The sequence below is a fragment of the Lissotriton helveticus genome, chromosome 12, assembly GCF_964261635.1.
Source record: "Lissotriton helveticus chromosome 12, aLisHel1.1, whole genome shotgun sequence".
NCBI lineage: Eukaryota > Metazoa > Chordata > Amphibia > Caudata > Salamandridae > Lissotriton > Lissotriton helveticus.
The window spans coordinates 171,767,491-171,793,976 of NC_136073.1; the positions used below are offsets into that span (position 1 = coordinate 171,767,491).

General features: G+C 45.9%; 1 protein-coding gene across 2 annotated transcripts in view; it reads right to left on the minus strand.

The window, feature by feature from the left end:
- RNASEK (ribonuclease K) overlaps nt 1-26,486 on the minus strand; it is a 71,298-nt gene that overhangs the window by 44,627 nt on the left and 185 nt on the right. Inside the window, exon 2 of one of the 2 annotated variants that reach the window (XM_078671098.1) lies at nt 19,106-19,252. The exons of the other annotated variant lie outside the window; for it this stretch is intronic. Within the exon in view, the coding sequence (XP_078527224.1) occupies nt 19,106-19,171 (66 nt within the window). The 5' untranslated portion in view covers nt 19,172-19,252. The remainder of the gene's footprint in view (nt 1-19,105; nt 19,253-26,486) is intronic. 2 annotated transcript variants of the gene reach the window in all.

The window sequence follows — 26,486 nt, forward strand, 5'->3', positions numbered from 1 at the left end:
AGTCTGCCGCCTCCATATCACTTCAAAATAATGGCAGTGAGTTAATAGTTCTGGCAAGCTGGAGCATTATATGTGGCACTATGAAAACCTGCGAAGAGCTTCAGAAAGCATATCAGCATGGAAAGCATAAAGCACCAAGTTGCACAAAATGGCGGCTGCAGTGGGACGTAGTAAGTTGAAATCGGTGCACTCACTTACAAGGCATCTCCATGATGATGCTGCAGCAGGTATTAGTCATCACAGGAACGGCGGAGGGCGACCAAGTTCCATGAAGCCGTCGATGTGGAAAGAAAGGCAGAAACTCGTTCGTCCCCACAAGAGGAGCGCACCGTGTCAGGTCGCGCAAAATGGCGGCCGCACACAACAGAGCGCCCTCAGGAGAAGAACGGCAATTATTACTGTCACCGTTGCAGAAACAAATGCCGCAGGGGTGTCAGGGCATCGCCGAAACGTTCCGACGGCTGGCCGTAGTCTCCGAGAAAGAAACCAGGGAAGTGAAAGGACGAGTCTCCCGGGTCTGCGGCAGAGCCTCACTCAGGCGCCGCCATCACCCACGGGCGCCAAGCCACGCCCCCCCTGTTGGACACTTTTACATAATTTAGTTAACAGCAAACTGTTTCTCTACTCTGTCCTCTGGGCATAGTAACTTTAAATGACTTATTCTATGGCATGGTAATTCTGCCAAGCATATTCTCTGGCATAGTACATGTGGTAACCATTATGTGCCCTAGCATGTATGATGGATATTTCTCTTGCTTTTAGCCATTGCATGATTTCCCAGATACTCATGAGTTCTTATGTGCCATGTACTTGGTTTGCCATGCATCCGAGCAGCATCTGGTCCTCTACCTATAAATAATCAAGTGGTACCTAAATTAATTTTCTGTCTCAGAGCAATATTCGTTCTGGGTGTGGTGGCACATTTTGAGGAAATCTTTATTTATTTATGTACTTATTAATTTATTAAGACACAATGGGCAAGACTAGAACAATAGAAGCAACATTGCCATAAACAATGCCCAGTATAATGCTTTGCACCAAAGCACAACATAGAATGCAGTGTTGATATAACTGTTATGTTAAGATGAGTAAAGAATGACGTCGACAGTCCAAGAGGGCTGAATGTCTACGAACGAACCACTGTGACTAGCAAGGAGATCTACAGCACTGGAGACAGCAATTATAAAGTCCAAATTAATGTCCATTCCGATATTGGGTTTCCCCTGGAGGGATCAGCCACCAGCAATGGCCTCAGTGTGATCGTCGACGGATGGGGCAGCCATGTTCGTTCTTAGGCAGATTGTCCAACGGGGGCATGTACTTCTGTCTGTGAAAGATACCGGCATGGAGGATCCCAGATTTCATTCGACCTGCTCATGAGAGGTATCAAGAGATAGTATGCATCCAGCTATTCCTGACAATATGTTAAATTATGCCACAGTCAGCCATCACAGGAGGATTGACCCTCCCACAGTGGCAAGCCACTTGTCACTTTGCTAGCAATAAGGCAATGGACACATATCTATGCTCTTCTTGCGTTATGCTTTGGGTGCAACCAAACAGGGCCATTTTAGGCAATGGGGATAGCTGCATATCAGTAAGTTCTAAGGCTTGAAATATTTGAGACTAATAGGCAACTATAGTGGCAGAGCCAGGCGCCATTGATAAAGTCAGCCTCAGAGATGCCGCAGCAGACACAATCGGATGTCGATCGAAGTCCCCACGTATATAACTGGAGATAGGTATGATACACGTGGTGAAGGAACTTAAAATGGATTAGCCGCAAACAACTATTAGCGGCTAGAGCTCCATTCTGCACATAGCAAAAGGTCCATTCTTTGGGTGTAATAGTGTCATCGAAATCCCTCTCCCAAGCATCCCTTGTTTCCGGGGTAGTAATCGGGCCGTGGCTTGTATTGTGGTGTACAGGCGTGTGATCATGTGTCGATAGGTGTCTGCCGTGAGTAGAACCTTCAGGGCTTGACATTCAGAGTGTGCTCACGGAAACTCAGATTAGTGCTCTTTACATTTTTCCCGGGTCTGTAGGTAGAGAAATGTGTCCAATGCATTGGCATCCACCCGCTCTAGCTTGGCCATGCCGGTATGAACTCGCCAATTAGAAGCAAGTCACCCATGGTCTTCATACCCCAAGTGGCGAGCCTAGTCAGTGTACTTGAGCCCAATGTACTGAACAGTAGGGTAAAATGTGAGAGGGCCTGATGGAGTGAGTACAATCTGTCTCTCCCATACCAGAGGCGTATACTGTCCCATGCTAACTGCGTATGCGCCACTGTGTGGGTTACATGTAAGTGTATGTGATAGGGCCGGAAATACTTTGTCATGCTCAAAAGCAATGTGCTCTATATAGGGTGGAGGGTGTAGCCAATAATATGCACAGTGCGCACACATGTATACAGCTTGATATTGGATGCAGCCAGACCGCCCTGTTCATATGGCAGTGTGAGAATTCCCCGCTTGACTCAGGGCTGTTTATCAGCCCAGACAAGCTTAATCATGAGGTATTTAAGTGTATTAAAAAATTGTCTGGTCAGTGGGACCGGTATGTTTTTGAGGAGGTACAAGAGTTTTAAGAGGAGAATCATTTTCCTCAAGGCAATTCTGCGGTCTGATACAGCAGGCCACCAGGTCCTACATTTTGGATATAGCAGTATAATAATTCTTGGTAATAATGGTCTCTCAGTTTCGGCTCATCCATATGGCAATGTGCTCTAGGGATGTAGTGCATCAAGGAAGAGGGTAAGTGAGCTCTTACTCTGTCGTCACATCTGTGAGGGGGAAGATGGTAGATTTATACCAATTTATCACTATACTAGATAAGATGCAGAATAGGGTGAATTCCTATATTAAAGGATTACGTTTCTGGCTTGGGTTACAGAGGTACAGTGTAATATCGTCTGTGCATAAGAATATAATTAAATTACGTGGTGCAAACGAAATGCCTCTGTGTCCATGCTGCTGTCTAATAGCACAAACCAAAGGTTCCATCGCAAGGGCAAAGAGCAGGGGAGACAGGGGGTATCCCTAACTCATACCTCGTTTTTGAGCAAGCAGATCTGAGGTCAAACCATTCACCCACACCCTAGCCCAAGGGGTAGTGTAAAGGAGCTGGATTAGATGCATAATGCGTGCAGAAATTCACATGTTGCTCAGTACAGCAAAGAGGTAACCCCACTCCACAGAATCAAATGCTTTAGGTGCATCTAAAAGTGCTGCTACTGCATCCTGTAAAAGGTCAGTTTGATGTAGCAATACAAATAAGTTGCAAAGGTTGTGCAAAGTAGATCAACCGGGATGATGATGGCCTCTTGAAAGGAAGTAGGTAGCGAGCCACTGTCCAATGCCTCCGCACATAGAAGTTGGAGTTTGGGTGCCCAAAAAATTGCAAAAGCTTTATACATTCCATCTACAAACCTGCCACCTCCCGGTGATATGCCTGTGTGGAGGCCAGAAATGGCCTCAGAAAGTTCATCCACAGTAATGGGTTCTTCGAGGAAGAGATGATGGGGTCCCTCTAGCCATGCCATTGCCACCCTTTCAAAGCTGTTGCACTGGGAGAGTGGTGAGTCACATATAGGTTGAAATAATAGTCTACAAATTCCTGCAAACTAGCCTTCAAGTGTTGTCTCATCACGCCATTATCACCCTCTAGTTGAACCAAAGGAGCGGATCCTCTATACTGTTGCACTATTTTAACAAGAGTTCTCGGGCAGTGGCAAACTGACATAAATGTTTAATTTCCCTATCAGCCTCTTTTTGAAACTCAGAAGTTTGGCCTGGATATTCGCCAGTACTGTGGGCAAAGGGTCATGACTATAGAGGTGTTCAAGAGCTCCTTTTCGAGGGTGTTTAAACGATTGCAGATAGCCGTCCACACTCAGTGTTGTTTAGCAAAACATAGCCCCCTCATATATGCCTTAGATGCTTCCCATAATAGTCCAGGGGATGTAACAGAACCCCCCATTAACAGAGAAAAAAGCTAGAATCTCCTCTCTAACCTTAGCAGCAAACGCTTTATCAGTAAACGCTAAAGGGGGGAGGCACCAAACACAGGAGCGGTATTTGGAGTCCAGTATTGTGATGGTAAGCAGAAAAGGCGAATAATCAGAATATGTACGGGGAACCTGGTCGCCATGTAAAACCCAGTTCCTAATGTCGTGGGTACACAACCAGCAATCAAGTTGTGCCCAGGTGCCATGCGCCGTCAAAACATGTTTGCACTACTGTGCGCCCCTGCTTGCGTCTTGCGCCTAAGGTCTAGGAGGCCATGAGTAACTATTATGTACCAAAGCTCCCTAGCAGCAGCATGGTGCGTACAAATGAGTAGGTGGGAGCTATCTAGGTTTGAGTCTAGAACTTAGTTGAAATCCCCTCCCCAAAGCACAGTAGGGTACACCGGTACCACACTTGTCGAACAAACCCGGGATCATCAGTGTTCAGTCCGTATGTGTTCACAGTAGTCATGGAGTGTGTGGCAATATGTTCTTGAATAACTTTTTATCTCCCTTGTGGGTCATTTTCCTCAGCTGTAATAATGAATGGTAACACTCTGCGTACCAATATAGCTGTACCCTGTGCATAAGAGGAATAACAGGAGAAGCACCGGTTGCAGCAGCTCTAGCGCATGGCGAATGCTGGCGCTTTCTGTGAAAGAGCGCTACATCGACCTTGTGGAGGTATACGTATGCCAGTATTTGTCTCGGATTACGAAGGTTGCCTACGCCCGAATGTTCCAGGAGATAAGGTTCACAAATGTGACCGATTTATGTTCAGAAGCCATAAGTTAAGCAGTAGCCTATTTGTGTTGATGCAGCATAGGGTATGGTGTTCCCCCTCCTCCACCACCTCATATCTCACCAATACAACAAGCATTGTGGTGCATTAAAAAAATTCGGCCTTGGCCTGGCCTTATGAATATGCTAAACCTACGAAAGTGAAAGATGCTGTCGAGGGTGGGCAGCCATCTAGCCAGGGCCTTTTTAACTGCAACCCTGCCCTCCCAGCACAAAAATCACACTAGACGGCACAAGCAGGCCGCAATCCGAGTGTTCGAGTTCATAAGGGGCCTCCTCCAAGGGGAACCGTAGTTCCCAGCTGCCTGGTATTCCCTACTGGTCTGTATGGGCCCGGACGCGGTCACTTGCCTCGCCTCAGGTAGCACCTTCACAGTTTATCTATCGGGCATCAAGCACCTCACGGTAGGTATTAAGTGGGTGGCCAGGCTTAGTCAGGTAGGCCAAGATGTAATTTAGCAAGCCCCTGCTGCCCTCTGGGGAGCTCAGAGTATTTTAATTACGAATTAGAACCCACACAGCCCATGAGTACTGCGTGACCAAGCCATTTATTTAGCAAACCATTTATTTTGGTTCATAGGCAAGTTTCAAAATTCATAAAAACATGACATCAAAAGAAAAGCACTGTCAGAAACAGTCAAGTCAAAAGCAAAAACTGACAATTGTGCACACAATGAATACAAAATATACAAACGTGAATACTAAATATTCAAACAATCGCATAACACATGACACCAAAGTGAAACTTTGAATACAGTACATACAATCCAAATCAATTGTAGTCAAATAACATATAAAGCTAGAAAGGAAAAGACCAGTCCTTTGACTGAAATACCAGTGGACAGGCGGAATCAAGGGTGGAAAACAACTGCCTGCCTGTCTCACAAGACCTGTGACTAAATGTTCAGTCTGGTTGCACGCAAGGGCCCACACCAGTGGAATAAGTTGATCCCTAGCTGCACCCTCCTTTGCTGTCACAGGCTGGGGGTCAACGCGTTTCAAACCGAAATGATTAGAGGTTCTCCTCAGGACAGGGACTGGGTACGATCTTCACTGTGAAAAAAGTTTTTTAAAAAACAAGTGGTGTCAGACTAGTAGTGTCACAATTAGGGGGACCTCTCTGTCATTCCACAAATACGAGACAAAGCAACAAATTACCTGCCCCACGAGCAAAAGGAATTGCAGGAGTGGAGGTAGACTGTAGAACAGGACAATTTAATCTGTAAAAAGAAATGAGTGGCAATCAGGGTGAGAGGGTTTGGAACTTTAACACACTCACCAAGCTTGTGTGTTTTCATGTTTTTAAGGGTGCTCAAATACCTGGAGTTGTGAAGGTGTCAACAACACGGGGCGCCCGCCAAGCGGTGCGCTGTTGAGAAGTCACAGGGTTCACATTCCTTGAATGAACTAAGAAAGAAAAGTAACAATAGCCCGCATGAAACAGCGAACACCCACAGAGTAAACGCAGACCAATACCATAATGTGTGACGCTTCTCCTACCTGCACGTCAAATGCTAAAGCAACCGGCTGTGTAGAGGCAAAGTTGTAGATTCTTTCTCAAGTGAGGCGGAGATTAGTTCTGCCGCATGGAGCCGCTGCAAAGAGCAGAAGAGAGGCACATGTAACAATGCCTGGGAAAACGGGTATTGGGTCTGCTGGAGTCGGCTGAGGGTCGGGAGAAACACTTACGTGTGTAACAGGGATTGAATCCAGACAGCGGCCGAAGGCGTTCAGAGAGTCCTTGGCGCGGGCTCATTAGGAGGAAACTAATAGCTAGCTCAATGAAAACACAAAAAGCGAGGAAGGACACCGGAAGGTTCAAAGGATGCTGGTACTTGGAGTCCGTACCGCCGGTCCCACTCGTAATTCTGAACAATAAGTTATCATTATCCAGCAGAGTCTACGGGCATCAAACATTGTGTTTTGTACACTGGCACATGAATGAAAATATCTCACATTTCATTTGCAAGAATAGAATCTTCAAGTCTACAGGCAAAACCTCAGTGTGTAAAAAATCGAACATTGTGATGTGTACGATGGCACATACTTGCAAATATCCCACATTTCATTTGCATAAATCGAATCCTCAAATGGACTGCGGTCATAAATGTATCAACATCACATTTCATTTGCATAAATCGAATCCTCAAATGAACTGCAGTCATAAATACATTAATCATTGCAGATAGTATGTATGTACAAACTTACACTCCGCATATAGACATATTTATAATATCCATGAACTGGGACTAAAACCTCATTGATGTTATGAACACAAGGGGGACCAGGCATCGCCACTGATAGAGGGGATGCCACTCACCATGACCTGAAGTCAGTAGCATGGCAGGTGTTTGAAAAGAAAAAGGATTTATTATATAACGGATGCGGTTCTTGACCACAATCCAAGCAGCACGGCTTACAGCTAGATGCAGAAAGACCAGAGAATCAGAGATTGCCGAGTTCCGACATTTCATTGAGGCCAGAATTAGAAGTATCAAATTTCAGAATGAGATATGCCTCTTTTTGAGAGAGGCGTGCATCCGGGTCCCCACTGCCACCTCTGATGACGGCAAGCACGGTCCATCTTATATCATTGGCTGAGTGTTTATGTTGTATGAAGTGGGAAACCAGAGGAGCTGTTAGAGTCTTAGGCGGAGGAAGTGCTACCAGATGTGGGAGTACCGCTGTTTGCTCTCAAAAAGAATCGGAGCATCGGCCAGATGATTACGTCGACACGGCCTCCTGCCAAAAGAGATACTCAAAGTACCATCTTCAGGTCCAACTCCGTCAAGGGGCACCGTAAATGTGGGACATGCACAGACAAACACACTAATTGTAAAACCAAAAACACAGGGTACGCCATTCAATGTCCTTGTAAAAAGGTGTACATTGGGAAGACAACTCAGGAGGTTCGTCAACGAATCATTCAACACCGATCCAGAATAAACAATAAGACTCTAACAGCTCCTCTGGTTTCCCACTTCATACAACATAAACACTCAGCCAATGATATAAGATGGACCGTGCTTGCCGTCATCAGAGGTGGCAGCGGGGCCCCGGATGCACGCCTCTCTCAAAACAAGCATTTGCAATGCAATAGGTCTCGCATTAGGAAAGTTTGAGCTATTGGTCTTGTAAACGACAAATTTTTTATTTATGTGTTGGTTTTGAAAATAGCGAAACTAATAGCTTTGTCATTTCCAATGCCAATACTTATAACTTTTGTAAATGTGACACTTATAGCAGAAGAGAGAAGCATTACAACATTTACCCTTATGATGTGTCCCTCTGGAATACATAATGCAAGCGCATTGGCTTTGTTAATGTTTGAAATATTTTTAAATTGCTGTGCACCTCTTAGTATCGACCCGTTTGCAGATTCAGGAAATCTTTCTAAACAGCCTCTTGTGAAGACGGGAACTTAGCTACACTGCACACGCCCCGCCAAAACATTTTTGGAATTGTTACTTAGGAAGGGTTTAATCGGAAGGACATTACTGACCGTTACGTCGTGACAGGTATTGATACAGTGATAGGGGGAGAATTTTTTCACCAGGGAGAATTCTTTCACCCGGGAGAATTCTTTCACCCGGGAATTACCAATACCACAGGCATTGGTAATTCCCAGTAGCAAAATTCTGTTCAGTTATCAGTTGGAGGGCTGGGCAAAGGGAATATCTGGGAAGGCCATTATTTGCATGCTGAATTCATCCTTTTCTCCAGGAAAAAAACGGGACCTTTTTCCCATTAACATTAACATTTCATCAGGGTTTGCCTTGCGAAATATGAACTTGGGATGCTCCCAGTGCGCGTGCTTTCTGGGCTAACACATTGGGATTACCGTCATACGTTTAATAAGAGCCTAAATTAAAACGGCGACTGACTCTTCCAGCACCAAGGAATCCTTTAGTCGGTCCCGGTGCCCCTGCCTGTCCTTTCATCCCACCAGCAATGTCTGCCTGTATGATTCTTGCCTGTGTTTGCACGTGTTGTCTGTCTGTCACACACAGGTAAGAGTGCTGTCTATGTGTGTCTTTGTGTACAGTTGTGCATTTACGTGCTTTCTTGGTGTGTAAATAGTGATTTTAAGTGTTGTCTGTAATGGTGCCTTTTCTTGTTGTCTTTGTGTGCATGCATGTATGCCTATATGTAAACCTTTTGTGAGGGAATGCCTGACGCCTGTTGGACAGTGTGCATGGATACCTGTTGGCATTTTGATTAGCGTATGCACAATGCAGGTGCGTTATATATGGTCTTTCTCCATCCCTCGGACTCTTTACCTGTCCCAGTCCTTTTTTAGGTGTCTTCAAAGACAGCGCTAGGCGGTCTAGAAGCACATTTCCTGGTGCTCTCCTGACATACATCACTGTGCCTTCCTGGTACACAACACACCCTGTGTTCCCTTGATGCCTGCTGCCCACACGTTCTATATTCCTCTGTACGTCTCCCTTTGTCTGCAGCAGGCCGAGGTTAGTTTGGGCTGCGTCTTCGCCCACGTTTATGTGTCACTGCCCTGTGTTCAAGAGTGTGCAAGGGGGTGTGTTGGTCTCTTTACAACATAAGCACACAAGTCGGGTATTGGGTACGTTTGCAACACTGCAAAGTCGTCGTCCCCCCTCCCCCTTGCTGAGACCATTGCCGTGCACACAGCCTACACCGGTGTACTATAGACACGCCCCAAACATTTCGCCGAGCGACAGACAGCTCATTCGGATAAACCAGATAAACATAAGTAATAAATAAATACCGCCTTCGGGTGAAGTCCGCGCTATATAAAAATGCATAAATACATAAAGAAATAAATTCCGCCTTCGGGTAAAGTCCGCGCTATATAAAAATGCATAAATAACTAAATTAATAAGTACCGCAAATCACCGCCGTCACTGTGCCGGCCTGCGACCAGGAAGTCAGGCAGGCCGGCGCGACAACAGGAAACAGGAAGTAGGAGGGCGGGAGCCTACCCCGCCTCCAACGGAAGAGCCGCGATGGGAGCCGCGTTTGAAGCACCGGAGCTGGCAGGAGCCTACCCTGCGGGTGCCGAAGGAGGGAAGAAGAGTCCTGCTGCCGGGCCCTGCAGCTGAGGAGAGCCGCCGCAGGAATGAAGCCGGTGAGTGGGTTGCTGAGCGGGGCGGGGGTTTAGCATGTGTGCGCGCGATGTGTGCGCGCGCGCGCGAGTGCGGGGGGGGGCGGGCTGTGTATGTGTGTGTGCGTGCGTGTGTGTATGTGTCTGGAGTGCGTGTGTGTGACTGTGGGGGAGGGGGGTGTGTGTGAGCGAGTGTCTGTGCCGTGTGCCTGTATGTGTGTGCCTGCGTGTGCATGCGCTCGCCTGTGTGTGCGCATGCAGAGGGGTGGGGGGTGGGGGCTGCCTATATGTAAAGCGCTCTGATACCTGATTCGGTTCGGGGCTGGAACATTTTTTTTTTTTTTAAATGGCTGAGTTACTCTGCGCATGCGCGGGTGAGACGCGCGCTGCCGCGGTGAAAACTGCGAAGGAAACGCTCGTGCACATTGGTGTCCACATTCCCATTAACGGGCAACAATAGTTGTCGAGACAGACACTCTCAATGCTCACGCATTGAGAGTACGTCTGCTCGACCTAAAGAGGCATATCTCATTCTGAAATTTGATACTTCTAATTCTGGCCTCAATGAAATGTCGGAACTCGGCAATCTCTGATTCTCTGGTCTTTCTGCGTCTAGCTGTAAGCCGTGCTGCTTGGATTGTGGTCAAGAACCGCATCCGTTATATAATAAATCCTTTTTCTTTTCAAACACCTGCCATGCTACTGACTTCAGGTCATGGTGAGTGGCATCCCCTCTATCAGTGGCGATGCCTGGTCCCCCTCGTGTTCATAACATCGATGAGGTTTTAGTCCCAGTTCATGGATATTATAAATATGTCTATATGCAGAGTGTAAGTTTGTACATACATACTATCTGCAATGGTTAATGTATTTATGACTGCAGTTCATTTGAGGATTCGATTTATGCAAATGAAATGTGATGTTGATACATTTATGACCGCAGTCCATTTGAGGATTCGATTTATGCAAATGAAATGTGGTATATTTGCAAGTATGTGCCATCGTACACATCACAATGTTCGATTTTTTACACACTGAGGTTTTGCCTGTAGACTTGAAGATTCTATTCTTGCAAATGAAATGTGAGATATTTTCATTCATGTGCCAGTGTACAAAACACAATGTTCGATGCCCGTAGACTCTGCTGGATAATGATAACTTATTGTTCAGAATTACGAGTGGGACCGGCGGTACGGACTCCAAGTACCAGCATCCTTTGAACCTTCCGGTGTCCTTCCTCGCTTTTTGTGTTTTCATTGAGCTAGCTATTAGTTTCCTCCTAACAAGCCCGCGCCAAGGACTCTCTGAACGCCTTCGGCCGCTGTCTGGATTCAATCCCTGTTACACACGTAAGTGTTTCTCCCGACCCTCAGCCGACTCCAGCAGACCCAATACCCGTTTTCCCAGGCATTGTTACATGTGCCTCTCTTCTGCTCTTTGCAGCGGCTCCATGCGGCAGAACTAATCTCCGCCTCACTTGAGAAAGAATCTCCGACTTTGCCTCTACACAGCCGGTTCCTTTAGCATATGACGTGCAGGTAGGAGAAGCGTCACACATTATGGTATTGGTCTGCGTTTACTCTGTGGGTGTTCGCTGTTTCATGCGGGCTATTATTACTTTTCTTTCTTAGTTCATTCAAGGAATGTGAACCCTGTGACTTCTCAACAGCACACCGCTTGGCGGGCGCCCCGTGTTGTTGACACCTTCACAACTCCAGGTATTTGAGCACCCTTAAAAACATGAAAACACACAAGCTTGGTGAGTGTGCCAAAGTTCCAAACCCTCTCGCCCTGATTGCCACTCATTTCTTTTTACAGATTAAATTGTCCTGTTCTACAGTCTACCTCCACTCCTGCAATTCCTTTTGCTCGTGGGGCAGGTAATTTGCTTTGTCTCGTATTTGTGGAATGACAGAGAGGTCCCCCTAATTGTGACACTACTAGTCTGACACCACTTGTTTTTTTTAAAACTTTTTTCACAGTGAAGATCGTACCCAGTCCCTGTCCTGAGGAGAACCTCTAATCATTTCGGTTCGAAACACGTTGACCCCCAGCCTGTGACAACAAAGGAGGGTGCAGCTAGGGATCAACTTATTCCACTGGTGTGGGCCCTTGCGTGCAACCAGACTGAACATTTAGTCACAGGTCTTGTGAGACAGGCAGGCAGTTGTTTTCCACCCTTGATTCCACCTGTCCACTGGTATTTCAGTCAAAGGACTGGTCTTTTCCTTTCTAGCTTTATATGTTATTTGACTACAATTGATTTGGATTGTATGTACTGTATTCAAAGTTTCACTTTGGTGTCATGTGTTATGCGATTGTTTGAATATTTAGTATTCACGTTTGTATATTTTGTATTCATTGTGTGCACAATTGTCAGTTTTTGCTTTTGACTTGACTGTTTCTGACAGTGCTTTTCTTTTGATGTCATGTTTTTATGAATTTTGAAACTTGCCTATGAACCAAAATAAATGGTTTGCTAAATAAATGGCTTGGTCACGCAGTACTCATGGGCTGTGTGGGTTCTAATTCGTAATTAAAATACTCTGGCCAGCCATTTTGTTCTGTTTCGCAACTGTTGAGGTCCAGGCTGGTCTGTTTGTCGGACCCAAAACGTATACATGTTGGTAGAGCGGGCGGCTGCCCGCGAGGTTTCTTCGCATTTCGACATTTAAATGTGTGTCGATTGTGTGCACTAATTGCAGTCAGGCGGCTTCGCCTGGTAATTTCAACATGGCTGAAAAAGACACCCTGTATTTCAGTGAGGATCATATCCAAAAACTCCTCTCTGATTCCACCCTTTTTTTCTCAGTTAAACTAAGCAGCACGGCTAAACAGCTTAATTTTGCAGAAAAACTCATCAGACTTCGTAAAAAACATGTTAGGACAGAGCTTCATGGTCACTTCCTACTTGCTAACCTTAGAGCAGGAACGATACCTTGGGGGCTCCAGATTAAGAACGTACCCGTCATATTCACAGATGATCCTGTGTACCGCAAAGGATTCAGCTTCATTAGTACAAAATGCAGCAGAGATTTAATGGTGCACACTGTGGAAACTGCCCAAAGAATCTTAAAGAAGGAGGAAGAGGAAATTGAGGAACAACTACGAGCTATAAAAGACAATCATACTGAGCTCGAGGCTAAAACTCTCCTTGAAAAGATTGATAAAGATTTGACTATATTTAGGGATAACACCATCAACTTTAAAACTACTAAATTTGAGAAAGATCAAAAAAACTTCAACATCGAGACAGTATATCCCTACCTCAAGGATGAGTTTTACACCAGGTCAGATTCTATCAGATACCTCAACACTAACCAAGGGAGATCTAAAAGAAGATTCACGACGTTCTCCGAGACATCCTCTTCAGAGTCAATGGAAGATTCTGATGCGGGTGAGGGGTCATCCAATAGGAATCAACAAAATAGAAACACCCCCAAGAGGCCTTTTTTAGGCCAGGGCCTACAGCAGAAACGGACACGATTCAAACCACAGTGGGAGATGACGACACGCAAACAGCATTACAAGTCGTAAGACCATCCTCCATCATCAACATCTCTGAAAAAATCCTATCTCAAGCTGAAAAAGAAGTCTTGGAACTGTGTCTTTCTTTCGTTCCTGGAACAGCTATGGACTTTACCAAAATCAAATTGGAGGTCATGGAATTCTTTAGAAAAATAAGATTGAGATGGTTCTTCAGAGAATCTCCGGACCAGGTTTCAACAGAAGCCTCAGGGCTTCGCAACAAATCGACATTCTGCCCTCCTAACCACAACACCGCGAAGAACATCATTGCATTCGAGCGTTCTGTTATGTCATCATTGAACATACTTGAGAAGAGATGCCCATTTGTACCTAGGAACATCACTAAGAAACAAAGAGAAGCCATATGTGAATTGAAGAATCAGCAGGAGGCCATCATAAGGCCTGCAGATAAAGGAGGAGCTGTGGTCCTCTGGTCCAAGGATCTGTATAGAACTGAAGGACGAAGCCATGTCTATAACCAAGATTGGTATCGCCGGATCACACAAGACCCTACAGCCCAGATAGTGGATGAGGTTTCCAAACATGTGAATGGGGCCAGAGAAGCAGGGATTCTTGGTCCAAAGGAGTCCGAATACCTGGTGAAGAAATATCCACGAACTCCCCATCTCTACTTTCTTCCGAAAGTGCACAAAGACTCCAAAACACCTCTGGGACGCCCCATCGTGTCGGGGTGTGATTCTGTTTTTGAACCAATCTCTCAGTTTGTGGATATATTTCTCAAACCGCTGGTTGTCCAAGTTCCATCGTACCTGAGAGACACCATGGATTTCATTAATAGGGTCGAAGGCCTTAAATTTGACTCCAATTCTCAACTGCTTGTCACCATGAACGTATCTTCCTTGTATACGCAGATTCCGCAGCAAGATGGCCTCGATGTCATTGAACTATATCTGGAGACCAGACCTCATCCACATAGGGTTCCCACTGATCTCATCGTCTCGTTTTCTACACTGGCTCTAAAAAAGAACTTTTTTACATTTGAGGAAGAAATGTTTCTGCAAATCAAAGGCTCGGCTATGGGCTGTCCCTTTGCGCCTGAAATGGCGATCCTCTATATGGGTCAATACGAGGAGAGATATGTGTATACCAACAATCCCTACAAAGAGCATATTGAGCAGTGGCTCAGATATATAGACGATGTCTGGTGTGTCTGGAATGGTTCCTCTGCTTTACTTGAAGAATTTCACGTCTGGCTCAACAATAGAAGCCCTGATATCAAATTCAGTCTGAGCTACAATTCTAAATCATTACCTTTCCTTGATGTGGATGTGTCAGCCAAGACAGATGGACTCATGTGTTCCCTGTACCAAAAGAAAACCGATAAGAACAATGCACTTCACTACAGGAGCTACCATCCCAGGAGTCTGAGGGATAACCTCCCATACGGACAATTTCTCCGTGTGAGACGAAATTGTTCGTCTACACAGCAGTTTGATCTCCATGGACAAGCACTCACGGACAAACTGCAGGAAAGAGGCTATCCTCACAAGCTGTTGAAGCACTCGATGAAAAGGGCTAGATGGACGCCTAGGGAGCACCTCTTAGAAAAAAGATCCAGACCTGCAACCCAAAGGATGGTGTGCGTATCCACGTTCGGCCCCCATACCAATCAACTTCAAAAAACCATCAGGAAGTGTTGGCACCTGGTGGAGGAAGTGCTACCAGATGTGGGAGTACCGCTGTTTGCTCTCAAAAAGAATCGGAGCATCGGCCAGATGATTACGTCGACACGGCCTCCTGCCAAAAGAGATACTCAAAGTACCATCTTCGGGTCCAACCCCGTCAAGGGGCACCGTAAATGTGGGACATGCACAGTCTGCTACCTTACCATGAAGGGTTCCCTCTTTACAGACGGCAATAAATTTTGGAGGCACGACGAACACACTAATTGTAAAACCAAAAACACAGTGTACGCCATTCAATGTCCTTGTAAAAAGGTGTACATTGGGAAGACAACTCAGGAGGTTCGTCAACGAATCATTCAACACTGATCCAGAATAAACAATAAGACTCTAACAGCTCCTCTGGTTTCCCACTTCATACAACATAAACACTCAGCCAATGATATAAGATGGACCGTGCTTGCCGTCATCAGAGGTGGCAGCGGGGACCCGGATGCACGCCTCTCTCAAAAAGAGGCATATCTCATTCTGAAATTTGATACTTCTAATTCTGGCCTCAATGAAATGTCGGAACTCGGCAATCTCTGATTCTCTGGTCTTTCTGCGTCTAGCTGTAAGCCGTGCTGCTTGGATTGTGGTCAAGAACCGCATCTGTTATATAATAAATCCTTTTTCTTTTCAAACACCTGCCATGCTACTGACTTCAGGTCATGGTGAGTGGCATCCCCTCTATCAGTGGCGATGCCTGGTCCCCCTCGTGTTCATAACATCGATGAGGTTTTAGTCCCAGTTCATGGATATTATAAATATGTCTATATGCGGAGTGTAAGTTTGTACATACATACTATCTGCAATGGTTAATGTATTTATGACTGCAGTTCATTTGAGGATTCGATTTATGCAAATGAAATGTGATGTTGATACATTTATGACCGCAGTCCATTTGAGGATTCGATTTATGCAAATGAAATGTGGGATATTTGCAAGTATGTGCCATTGTACACATCACAATGTTTGATTTTTTACACACTGAGGTTTTGCCTGTAGACTTGAAGATTCTATTCTTGCAAATGAAATGTGAGATATTTTCATTCATGTGCCAGTGTACAAAACACAATGTTCGATGCCCGTAGACTCTGCTGGATAATGATAACTTATTGTTCAGAATTACGAGTGGGACCGGCGGTACGGACTTCAAGTACAAGCATCCTTTGAACCTTCCGGTGTCCTTCCTCGCTTTTTGTGTTTTCATTGAGCTAGCTATTAGTTTCCTCCTAACGAGCTCGCGCCAAGGACTCTCTGAACGCCTTCGGCCGCTGTCTGGATTCAATCCCTGTTACACACGTAAGTGTTTCTCCCGACCCTCAGCCGACTCCAGCAGACCCAATACCCGTTTTCCCAGGCATTGTTACATGTGCCTCTCTTCTGCTCTTTGCAGCGTCTCCATGCGGCAGAACTAATCTCGCCTCACTTGAGAAAGAATCTCTGACTTTGCCTCTACACAGCCGGTTCCTTTAGCATATGACGTGCAGGTAGGAGAAGCGTCACACATTCTGGTATTGGTCTGCGTTTACTCTGTGGGTGTTCGCTGTTTCATGCGGGCTAATATTACTTTTCTTTCTTAGTTCATTCAAGGAATGTGAACCCTGTGACTTCTCAACAGCGCACCGCTTGGCGGGCGCCCCGTGTTGTTGACACCTTCACAACTCCAGGTATTTGAGCACCCTTAAAAACATGAAAACACACAAGCTTGGTGAGTGTGCCAAAGTTCCAAACCGTCTTGCCCTGATTGCCACTCATTTCTTTTTACAGATTAAATTGTCCTGTTCTACAGTCTACCTCCACTCCTGCAATTCCTTTTGCTCGTGGGGCAGGTAATTTGCTTTGTCTCGTATTTGTGGAATGACAGAGAAGTCCCCTTAATTGTGACACTACTAGTCTGACACCACTTGTTTTTTTAAAAAACTTTTTTCACAGTGAAGATCGTACCCAGTCCCTGTCCTGAGGAGAACCTCTAATCATTTTGGTTCGAAACGCGTTGACCCCCAGCCTGTGACAACAAAGGAGGGTGCAGCTAGGGATCAACTTATTCCACTGGTGTGGGCCCTTGCGTGCAACCAGACTGAACATTTAGTCACAGGTCTTGTGAGACAGGCAGGCAGTTGTTTTCCACCCTTGATTCCGCCTGTCCACTGGTATTTCAGTCAAAGGACTGGTCTTTTCCTTTCTAGCTTTATATGTTATTTGACTACAATTGATTTGGATTGTATGTACTGTATTCAAAGTTTCACTTTGGTGTCATGTGTTATGCGATTGTTTGAATATTTAGTATTCACGTTTGTATATTTTGTATTCATTGTGTGCACAATTGTCAGTTTTTGCTTTTGACTTGACTGTTTCTGACAGTGCTTTTCTTTTGATGTCATGTTTTTATGAATTTTGAAACTTGCCTATGAACCAAAATAAATGGTTTGCTAAATAAATGGCTTGGTCACGCAGTACTCATGGGCTGTGTGGGTTCTAATTCGTAATTAAAATACTCTGGCCAGCCATTTTGTTCTGTTTCGCAACTGTTGAGGTCCAGGCTGGTCTGTTTGTCGGACCCAAAACCTTTTTGTATACACACTCTGGGGAGCTCAGCAGGCCCAGTGACTCCGCCCCACACCAAGAGTCCACAATGGCCACCTCGTCTGTCACTCAGTAAGCGAGCACAACCTCCACTTGCTATCGGGCAGTCATGAACCCGCTGCGCCAATCGGAGTCCCCAAAATGGCGCCACTACAATGAAGGCCTCACCAGTCCCCGAGATCCCAATCGGGTCCCACAGCCAACCTCTGATGCAACGGCCGCCCTAATGAGTCGCCCCTCAGATCTGCTAGCCACTGCGTGCTCCCTGGGCTCCAGCAGTCCTCTCCCTCTCTAGCGATGGCCCAGCTGGAGACACCCTTGCAAGGACCATGCATGCTCGCTGCCACGTCTAGTCCCAAGAGGGGTGACTGCATTACTCCGCACAGCTACTCTGTGAGCCTGCGATGAGTTCCAAGAACAGATACGGGTCTATCTGTGGATAGGAGTGAAAAGGCTGGCAAATGAAGGTGATATGACGCATTAATTTTGGATATAAAACAGAATATTTGTGCCTGGAGCGAGTAGCCTCACACTAGTGCAACCATCTTGTAGCCAGGCATTCTAGCGCCCCAACCTTAGTAAATTTTGAAGCAATGGATTATTTATTTCATGAGCCCCCACTGTCTAAAAATATTAGCCAGTGGAGTGAAATAATATTTTAAAATGTATATTTAAGCCATTTCTTTCAGAAAGGAAACACTACTTTCCTTACAATCATGCCTTGAGGAGTTACTGTGCCAGTGACTCCGGTTATGTATTATTTGCACACAAAGCTCTGACAAGTAGGCACAGAGGCACTGCTTTGCTGTACACCAAGAAAAATATTTAAAGGGAACATTGGGGGAAGGAATTGAGTTTAAACGAGTTTCCAGGTTTAATAGCTGTAGTAAATTTGGGAATGTTCCAAATCCATGGGTGGATGCATAGGACCGCCCATATAACACCTCCCAGGTTGAAATGTAACATGACGCAGCGCAAGCAGGTATACTCCATTACATTTCTTTACGAAGCCACACAAGGTGGCACAAATCGTTCCTTGCATGTATTTCTAAATATTACTGAAGTCTTTATGTTGACTTTTTGTTGCCTTGGACAACGCAAAGGCTTGATTAATCTGGGTCTTAGTGCTTCAGACCCTCCAGCCAGACACTAGGCACTCCAGTCCTCAGTCTGTTTGACCCAAGCAATGAGTATTCAGTTCGAGGCCAGAACCCTCAGACTCCCCTTTCCCCCCTAAGCCCTAAACACTCATCCTTGGCTTCTGGCCCCCACATAACAACCTCTAACAACCTCTAACCCACTAAACATTTAGAGCAGTTTTATCAACAATTCACACCACCGTAAAGTCATGCCAAGTGATGCAAAAAGACACAGTGCTGATAAAGTATTGACTTTTTTGAGCTGAAAAGTACCTCTTCAGATAATGCATATAGTACTTTGCGCGCTTTGTGCTGCCGTGCCTCAAAGGAGGGCACCATGAGTGGACGATAGGTGTTCCCACGTTGTCACACAAGGTTTTTGGCACGAAGTCCTATCTACTAAAATTGTCAGACAGGGCTCTGTAACAAAAAAAAGAAAGTTTCATTGAGGCAGGCGCTAAGTAGGAGAAATCTTTTAATGTAGCTTAACTTTTCACACATTGTCTATGTACTACACTGTACAACACACATCCAATGTGTGAAAAGTTTAAAAGTGTGTCTAGTTATAGTATTTTTTAGTGCAAGGTTACCATTCCGTCACCAAACCTATCCTTCACATTATATATACACCTTCCCACTATGGTGCAAGCTATGATTTAGGACTTGACAGCTTGTTCTTGTGGCAGCACCAGCGGTTGAAGTGGGTGGGATCGGCAGGGTGCGGCGTACCCCATCTTTTAAAATTTAATACAATCCACTGCCCAACTTTTTTACTTTAAAAATGCGTGCCAGGACGGCAGAAATAGCCAAAGCCTACAGATAAGGCTCAGCCATTCGGGGATGGGCAGGGTGGGCGGAGAAGGAAAAGGATTTTGCCTCTTCCTTCTTGCCCAGAGAAGACAAGTACAGTGTCCACTCTCCTGCTCTGCTGCTGGCAGCTGCATCCCCCTCTCTCTTTCTTCCTCTTATTTCCTGTTTCTGTCAACTATGGGAAATATGGAAGTGTTCGTGGAACAGCTGTTGGTGTCGCTCCTGGGCCGGGATACATTCTCAGACATGTTTGTGGTGGAGCGCGCCCACCGTTCCCTGGGCCTTTGGCCTCCACCTGGAGCTCCCCCTAGGCCTGTAATAGCCAAATTATTGAACCACAGAGATAGGAACGCCGAGCTAAAACAGACCTGGGAAGAACATGAACTGTGATTTGAGGACTCCTCGATCTTGCTCTTCCCATACTTTACCATGAGGGTGCAGAAGGCAAGGGGTCAGTTTGCTCTCCTGAAGCAGTGCCTCCATGAAAATAACCTGGAGTATGCAATGCTGTATCCGGCCAGGCTGCTGGTTAACATGGATGGGAAATCGAAAATCTTTACTGACCCAAAAGCACTACATAAGGCCCTTAGAGAAAATACCAGGGAGCTGGCGGGAGCAGTTGGCGGCGACCTGGAGGAGCAGGAATGATGTGGATACCTATTGACTCACTCACAAACATGTATGTACAGGTAGGCCGAACATGTTCCGATGATAGATGTATGCCTGATGGGGCATGCGGATGCTTGCTGCCCACTTCTGAAGGAGAACGCACCATAGACTTGAGTGGAACTTGGTGCAGTGTGAATTGAGTCAGACATTGAACATTAGCACAGGTATTACTTGCTGCTGGTTTACTTCGATCTGGATGGGTGGCACCTAAGGAAGTGATAGTGGGACTACCTTGATTTGTATACGCACCCAGCGCATAGGGCGCCCGGAGAAGGGGTTAAATGTTGTGCAGATGGCTACAACTTGTTATTGTTTATTTGTCAGTGTTGATCTAAGCGGGGAGCAGGTAACATCCACCTCTGCGTGTTACCCACGGTATGGCAGTTTGCCAAGAAAGTTCTCTAGCGAATGCTGTTAGCATTGTACACTAGATTTAAATTGTGGGGGAGGGAAGGGAACTTCGTCTATGCTCTGTTGGGGTTTGCATAGCGTGGGTGGGGAGGTATTTTAATTTTGGGGGATGTATTTCCGATTCCACAATGGCAGTGTGTATACATTACTTACATAACACTCATACAGTGCTTTTTGTCATTGGAGATTTGTTGAAGCACATGAATGACATCCAGGGCATACTGCTGATTAGCTCAGATTGGTATGGCACAGAGACAAAGCAATAAGTTTTGTCCACTGACATGGAAAATCAAGGGCCTAAACGACTTTCAAAAACTGTGAAAGGTGGTGGCGTATCTCGCTAGGCATGGGATTGATGTTGCTTTGCTGCAGGAGTCCCATCTTCCTGCAGACAGTAAAATGCCTACTTGCAGGCGGCTCCATAGGCCCTTTCATGAGGCGGGTTTACTACACATTCTAGGGGTGTGCTCACCTGGGTTAACCCTAAGTCAGGTATCTCCTCCCGCCCCTGCGTAGACTCAAAAAAATATTAAAAGTTGGAAGTCGCATCCCCTCTCCCTATTGGGCAGAGCAGCCCTGTTTAAAATGATGTCCTTGCCCCGATTTCTATATGCATTGCAAAATGCCCATGACCTGGTACCTACACAATAAAAGAAATAGAGGGTCTTCAGAGAGAATTGCTTTGGGACAGAAAACCGCGTATCGCCCTAAATAAATTGACCCTAAACTGGTACGATGGTGGCATAAGCCTTCCAGACATTAAAAAATATGACTGGGCTGCACACCTGGCCGCCATAAATCATGGCACTATGGACGAGGCGATGACCCTGGCTACGCCATGGACAAATGGCTCCTCCCCGGAGGTAACTATAACAGGGCACTCTATCCGCAGCCAACTAAATGTATTTTGACGGGCCCCACCAAACATTTGATCCAGATTTGGCATGACACAACCAATTCTCTTGGGTGGGGATGTAAACTGACGTTGTCAACCCCCTTTGGGATTCTGAATCTCTGGGCAGCCTATGGAGATCAAAAGCCTTCGACAGATGGGATCTCATTGACATCACACAAATCAAAGATCTTTGGGGGGAAGGAGGAGTTAAATCCTTCATCTAGGACAGAATCCTAGATGGCCATCTTTCCGAAAAGACGATTTCCCTAATATACAAAAAACTGATAAACGATATGACGATCCCCTACAGGCATTAAGAGAGAAATGGACGGGAGACGAGATTGAGATAGACGATGAAGACTGGCAAGAAGCAGTGTCTTCACGTAGAGTGGTCGCCATACTGGCGCGCCTTGGGACGGTACAGCTAAAAATCCTTCACCGTGTGTACATAACCAGGCCACGCTTGATTCATATGGGGGTCACCGATAAAGGGGATTGTAGGAGAGGATGACGTCAACTGGGAACCTTTTTACACATTATATGGGAATGGGAATTTGTCAGCTCTTTCTGGCAGGAGGTACACAAGGCAATATTTGCTGTACTACACACCCGTCTTTCACCGGAGGTGAGGCGATGCCTCCTCAACATATGGAAACCCACAGATCTTAACACTCACCAGACACAATGGGCCACCCTGGGATTCATGATAGCCAAGAGAAACATCGCACAATAATGGGGAGCTGCTAAACCACCTACGTTGGAGACCTGGGAGAGAGACCTTGACTGGTGTATGTTTAGAGAGAAGACGGTATATGTCGCTAGGGGATGCCCAAAAAAATGGGCGCGTATCTGGAGCCTTTGGAATAGATATCTGGGAGAAATCTGTATGTCCCCCTTACCCCGTGATGTTCTCCTCCTATGTCGAAATGTAATCCTCCTGCTCCGAAAGTCGCTATTATTTATACATTTTCTGAGTCCTCTGTATTGTTTATTTGAAACGATGCATGTTTCAATAAACAGACTTTTAAAAAGAAAAAAGTTTCCTCTCTACTGCAAATATGGGGAGGAGATCTAAATTGTGTGCTTGAACCAGCAATAGACCGCTCTGGTGGTGCCTGTCGGCGCCCTTAAGCTGTGGCCAAAGTCATTGTGGATGCTGTAATCCAACTCAATATGTTAGATGTGTGGCGGATGCGGGCGCCAACCGTTGGAGGGTTTACTCATTATTCGGCACCGCATGACTTCCACACCAGAATTGACTACTGGGTTGTTTCTAGACATATGTTCCCCTAGATTAGGGACTCATCCCCGCTCCCTCTCAGACCACTCCCCAATAATGCTAGACATAGAGTGTCCACAGAAAGGACCTGCCCCTTTTACCTGGCAAATCCCCCCTTATTCCTTGCTCTATAGCGTGTTTAGGTCCGAAATGACAGAGGCCATAGAAAGCTCGTTTGACATCAATATTGGATCAGTTGCCTGATTCTCCACAGTATGGGAGTCATTCAGAGTTTATATATAGGGAATAGCTATGTCCAAACATTCTGGGGTCTTCCGCTCTATTAGAGGGAGACTAGCCTGCTTGGAAAGTCGATTGAAGGATCTTGAGCGAGAGGCTTTGGTGGGAGGGAATGCCCAGGTAATGGGCAAATTGAAAACCACTCTGGAAAAATACCACGAGATAGTGGACAGTGAGATTAAGCGTATGGGGAAATATGCAGTAGCCAAAACATATGGGTAAAGGGAGAGGCCGGTGCAGTTCTGGTGGCATTGCTGAGAGATAGGGGGAATCCAGAGACAAGCTGAGGGCAGAGGGGAGTGAACAGCTGACAGACCCAGATAAAACAGCATACAGATTTCACCAGTATTACTCCGACCTCTATAGATCTAGAACAAATGCAGAAGATACAGCGATCCAAGACTACCTGGAGCATATCAAGATGCAGTGGCTGGCTGATGAGCACAGGGAATATTTAATGAGGCCATTAGATGCTGGAGTGATACTTGAGACTCTTAAAACAATGCAATCAGGTAGTGCCCCTGGGCAGGTTGCCTCACTGTTACCTTTTATAAAGAATTCAAGGAGTTGCTCATTCCTCACCATATCACGCTATTCGAGGAAATGGGAGAGGATGGAAGAATGCCCCCTCCATGAGGGAAGCTTTGATATTCACAATACTAAAGCCAAATAAACCCCCCAACCAATGCTCATCTTACAGACCTCTGTCACTTATTAACGTTGACATAAAGCTATTTGCAAAGATCTTAGCTAATAGGCTAGCGCCGTTGGTTCCACGCATGGTGGGCCCAGAACAATCAGGGTTTGTACCAGGGCGTAACCTGTCCTACAACCTGCGAACTGTGTTTGGGGCCATATAACACCTCAAACCGGAGGTCAAGAAGGCTGCGGTCTTCCTCGTTGCAGAGAAGGCCTTTGACTCTGTGGAGTGGCCTTTCATGCAGGCAGTACTGAGACGGTTGGGAGTGGGAGAGGTATTTCTACAAATGGTGTCGGTCCTATGCAAATCCCCCACAGCCAGGATAAGAGTTAGAGACATAGTGACTGCTCCATCACTATATCTAGGGGCACCCGTCAAGGATGCCCATTATCTCCTTTGCTATATGCCCTGGTAGCTGAAACTTTGGCCTGTGCACTAAGGGAGTATCATGGGCAAAGGGGAATCCGTTTTCTGAGATATAATCTCATAGTGTCAGCGTACGCAGGTGACACTCTCCTGTATATCAGGGACCGGAGTCTAACCAGTCCCCTGTCCTGGTCGAAGAAGTGAGATATGGTACTCTCTCCGGTCTTAAAATTAACTGGGCCAAGTCAACCATTTTCCCTCTCACCGCGGCTATTAAGCCTATTGAAATGGAATTCCCTTTACTATGGACCTCTGATCCGGTGCATTACCTGGGGATTCAGGTGCACACGGACTCTGAGTTGGTCTTAAATGAAATCTATGGCAAGGCAATTGCAGAACCAGAAAACAATGTGGCGAGATGAATCTGTCTTCCATTGTCCCTCATGGGACGCATATCCCTAATGAAGATGGTGGTGCTCCCTAGGTTTCTATTTCTGTTTATGAATATTCCAATGGTACTCCCTGCCCCCATCATCAAGATTATTTGCTCAGTACTGCTGAAAATGGCCTGGGCAGGGAAACACTCATGTGTTAAGTGGGATATCCTTTCACTACCTTGCACTATGGGAGGACTTGGCGCCCCAGATTTGGAGTTATACTATCGAGTGGCGCAACGCTCACATGCCTATCACTAGGTCCACGAACAGGCTGGCCTCCCGCACCTGCAGATCGAAAAGGTTGCGGCGGCACCCTCCCCCTGTCAGAATTGCTGTTTCATGACCCGTCTAGGCGGTCAGGCTCTTTGGATACAGTTAACTCTGTCACGCACGCATGACAAAATCTGTTTAAGCGATAGACGCGCACTGTCCTATACTCCCCCCCTGACAACGGTGGAATGGTGCTATTGGTTACCGGTATTCTGCGAGAGGGAGGTGGTCCGGGCTTTGGCATCAGTCAACATTACTACAATAGGGAATCTCTTCTCTAATTGTAAAATACGAGAGTGGGCTGAGATTGAGGCAGAGGGGCATAACTACACGCCGCTTGTGCTGTCCCACTACTATAGAGTAAGACATGCAGTCCGTGAGATGCTAGGCGAGGACATCTGGAGCTCACAGAGGTAGCCTCCTTCTCATTGCTATTACGATCGGCGCACCCAGTAAGATGCTTTCCAACATCTACAGCAAAACGAAAGAGTATTGCAGGAATCACTACACTAAAGCCAGATTGGATTGCCAGAATGACGTGGGAGTGGCGCTAGTTGATGCCACCTGGCGATATTGCTGCGAGGTCACACAGCATGTTTCATTAAATGGTAGGCACCACCTTATCCATTTCAAGTTTCTTAATAGAATATACTACACACACTCCTGAAAGGCAATGCCGATATGGTCTGCGCGACACTGCAGAATGTGAGCGTTGCAAATTTTGTCTGGCTGGGTTTTTGCATGTTGCTTGGACATATCCAGCGGTCACCAGATTTTGGGAACCAATCTTTCACACACTGAGTGATGCTGAAATACCACTGTGATTGTTTTTGTTGCTTTTCTTTATTGGAAATTAATAAATACATAAATAAAGAAATGTAAAAAGTGTATTTGGGACATTCTGTGATTGGGAACATATTCCGCTTTGTGAATGTATTGTGATGTGAATAACTCATATTAAACCTTTAATAAACATGTGTATCCATGGTTGAATTAAATACAGTAATAAGCTGCAACTGGACAGTGAACTGCCAAACAAATACTAAAAATTGGGATGTTTTGCTCTTTCAGGCCACACCCTCTGACTCGGCCCACTGACCCGATCCACGGGGTATTTCCGCCCTATGATTCTCTGTCCACAGGTCCCCTACTTTTTTCCCCACTTCAACCACTGGTCAGCACTGATAGAGAGCAGCAGGAAAGTATCTCAATAGATATGCCTCTGTGTTGATTTCTCAACCCAAGGCAAATCAGCACAGCAACTTTGGTTTGTGTACTGCATTGCACTATTTTTTTTTAGTAAATGTACCTCAACAGCGCCTAAGCACTGGTCACTTAGCCCACAAAGACTGGCACTGCTGCCCCTTCAAGTGTGACGCCTTCGGCCACTTCAAGTCAACAACACTCGCATCCTCCTGGGCTCTGAGCCTCTAGTTGCAATGTGAAAAGCGAAACTACAACTCCCATAATGCAGCGTGAACGTTGATAAAACAAAGAACAGCCTCATTGTGTCATAAATTACAGGGGGGCATTATGCCAAAGGCTTGCGGCACCCCAAAAGGCTTCTTACTACAACC